At 56.0% G+C, this 2,640-nt stretch overlaps 1 protein-coding gene across 1 annotated transcript; it reads left to right on the forward strand.

Moving 5' to 3' along the window:
* Positions 1-452: 452 nt before the first annotated feature.
* On the forward strand, positions 453-1,657 carry LOC125513814 (transcription factor MYB30-like). Its single transcript, XM_048679023.1, has one exon. It carries the CDS (start codon positions 592-594, stop codon positions 1,360-1,362), a length of 771 nt encoding a protein of 256 aa, XP_048534980.1. The 5' UTR covers positions 453-591; the 3' UTR covers positions 1,363-1,657.
* Positions 1,658-2,640: the final 983 nt, after the last annotated feature.

Here is a 2,640-nt window from a genome sequence, read left to right on the forward strand (position 1 = left end):
TGCTGTAGTGCTTGTCTTGCAGGCCCCTGAATCTGATTGAGAATCCAATTGATGTTTTTGTTGCAGCTAAGCTAAGTACGCCCACTCCTGAGACAATCGAGGCAGCAGTTCACTAATCATTTCAGAGAGAATAAGGCCACCAGAAACACATGCGCATCCAACATGTGGATTTTAAAATGGGCACACGAGTATATATTAGTAGTAACTAAAGTAGAAGCAAAGCCAGCAATAAACAAGGAAACAAAACCGTACATGGGCTCCATCCAATTCCAAACAACAGAAAAAAGGACAAGTGGGAGCGAACGTTGCTATTCCGCCTCGTTTTGTCACCCAGCGGTGTGGCCATTCCGCTCGATCCTTCCCAGAAGCTGCCCATGAACCCCAATTGACCACGTTTTGCTGTCGACGCGGGCGAGCATAAATAGCCCGACGCCCTCGCAATCCACAAACCATCATCTGCTTCCTCCGAGCATCCGACTCCCTCCCTCGCCTCCGACCCATCACACACACAGCGCGAGCGTCTTATCCGGGCCTGCGCAAAGAAAAGAGAAGAGTGCAGAGGAGCACACAGAGACAGAGTAAGCAACAGCAATGGTGAGGGCTCCTTGCTGCGAGAAGATGGGGCTCAAGAGGGGCCCGTGGACGGCGGAGGAGGACATGACCCTGGTCGCTCACATCGAGCAGCACGGGCACAGCAACTGGCGGGCGCTGCCGAAGCAGGCCGGCCTGCTGCGCTGCGGCAAGAGCTGCCGCCTCCGGTGGATCAACTACCTGCGCCCCGACATCAAGCGCGGCAACTTCACCAGCGACGAGGAAGAAGCCATCATCCAACTCCACGCCATGCTCGGCAACAGATGGTCCACCATTGCGGCCAGGCTGCCTGGCAGGACGGACAACGAGATCAAGAACGTCTGGCACACACACCTCAAGAAGCGACTCGAATCCTCGTCCAAGCCGTCCGGCCAGGCAGCGCCTAAGCGCAAAGCCAAGAAGCCTGCTGTGGCTGCGACTGCGAGCGCGCTAGAGGGACCGACCTCCGAGCCGGCGGCGTCGTCACCGGGGCAGTCCCTCTCCATGTCGCCGGGGCAGTCCCTCTCGACGTCGTCCGCCGCTGACTACTCGATGGCCTCGTCGTTGGAGAACACGGGCAGCTCTTCCTCGGAGTCGGAGGAGTTCCAGATTGATGACAGCTTCTGGTCGGAGACACTGGCGATGTCGGTGCACAGCTCCGGTTCCGGGATGGAAACCAGCGACACCTTCGGCGTAGATAGTGCATCGCCGTCGTCGAGCAACGATGAGATGGACTTCTGGGTCACACTGTTCATGCAGGCTGGTGACATACAGAGTTTGTCGCAGATTTAGATTTTAATGAGAAGATTGGGCCATGTTCATATTTCTCGCTAGCATTCGCGGCGGACCAGGCGAACGGCCTGGCCGAACCTGGACCAGGAGTCCAGGACGAACAAAGGGGCCATTTTGGCCGGAAGTTTCTGTAGTTCGTCGGCTGAGCTGACCCTTGTTGCTGGCTCAGTTTCACGTGTGCATTGGCTGGCCATAGGGAGAGAATTTTCTCGAGGTAGACAAGGGATAAAATACCAACAATTCTGCTGGTAAATTAGAATAATAACCCGAACATTTGATCACTACAGGAAAATCACACGTCACCTAGTATCAAGACATACCTCGACTATTTTCTTTCGAGAGTATGCCAATGACGTACCATATCTTTATAGAAGGTAGAAAAAAATATTTACAAGATGTGTTAACGGGATGCGCACATTCGGTCGACGACACAACCTTTACACCCACACCTACAAACAAAGCCTTATAGCTACTCTCTCACAAAACGTTGTAAACCACCAACTCCACCCAAAGTTTGCTTCCACTCTGCTATCTCCATTAAGATCATCATGGCCACCTCCCTCGGTCTCTTTTGCTGGTCCATCCTGCCGAATACCCTCGCATTTCTCTGTTTCCATAGCGCCCATATTGTCGCAGTGAATACCGTGTCAAACCCTCTCTTTTCTGCTTTGTGGTAGTTACCCCTCTCTTTGAGCCACCATTGCAAAGTAGTGTCAGTCGATTGCGGGCCATTTACTTGGATCCCAAGCGTGTCCCAGAGTGAGTACCAGACCTCCTTCGCAAACGTACACCTTGCCAGTATATGACCCGCATCGACTGTCAAAACACGGGTTACACTTGCTTACATACCTTGACTGTCAAAACACGGGTTCACGGTCCTACATAAGCCAAGTATATATGCAGCCGGGGAACGACACCCCCCTCCCAGGCGGCAAGGAGGGAACCCTAGCGGATGCCGCTGGGCTCCCCCTCCTCATCTCCTCGCTCCCTCGCCACCACCAGGGGACGGAGCGCGGCTGTCGCTGGCGGTGGCGGGGAGACTTCATCCTCTTGCGTGGGGCCCTGACGCGGGACGGGGCGTCCGGGCTGGGGTGCGGCGCTGGCGGCGGGTGCTGCGGCATGGCGGGGCACCCGAGTGGCGTGACGACATCAGCTTGCTGGCTACGCAACGGGCGGAGTGTGATGGGCGGAAGGGGCTGGAGCAGCGCGGCCCCGCCAGATCTGGCCGCATGGCGACGCGGGTTGCGGGTGACGAGGGCTGCGGGCGGCGTCGTGGTT

Source organism: Triticum urartu, chromosome 6 (genome assembly GCF_003073215.2).
Source record: "Triticum urartu cultivar G1812 chromosome 6, Tu2.1, whole genome shotgun sequence".
NCBI lineage: Eukaryota > Viridiplantae > Streptophyta > Magnoliopsida > Poales > Poaceae > Triticum > Triticum urartu.

Coding starts and splice junctions, on each gene's coding strand:
- LOC125513814 (XM_048679023.1), top strand. CDS start 592: ATGGTGAGGGCTCCTTGCTGCGAGAAGATGGGGCTCAAGAGGGGCCCG.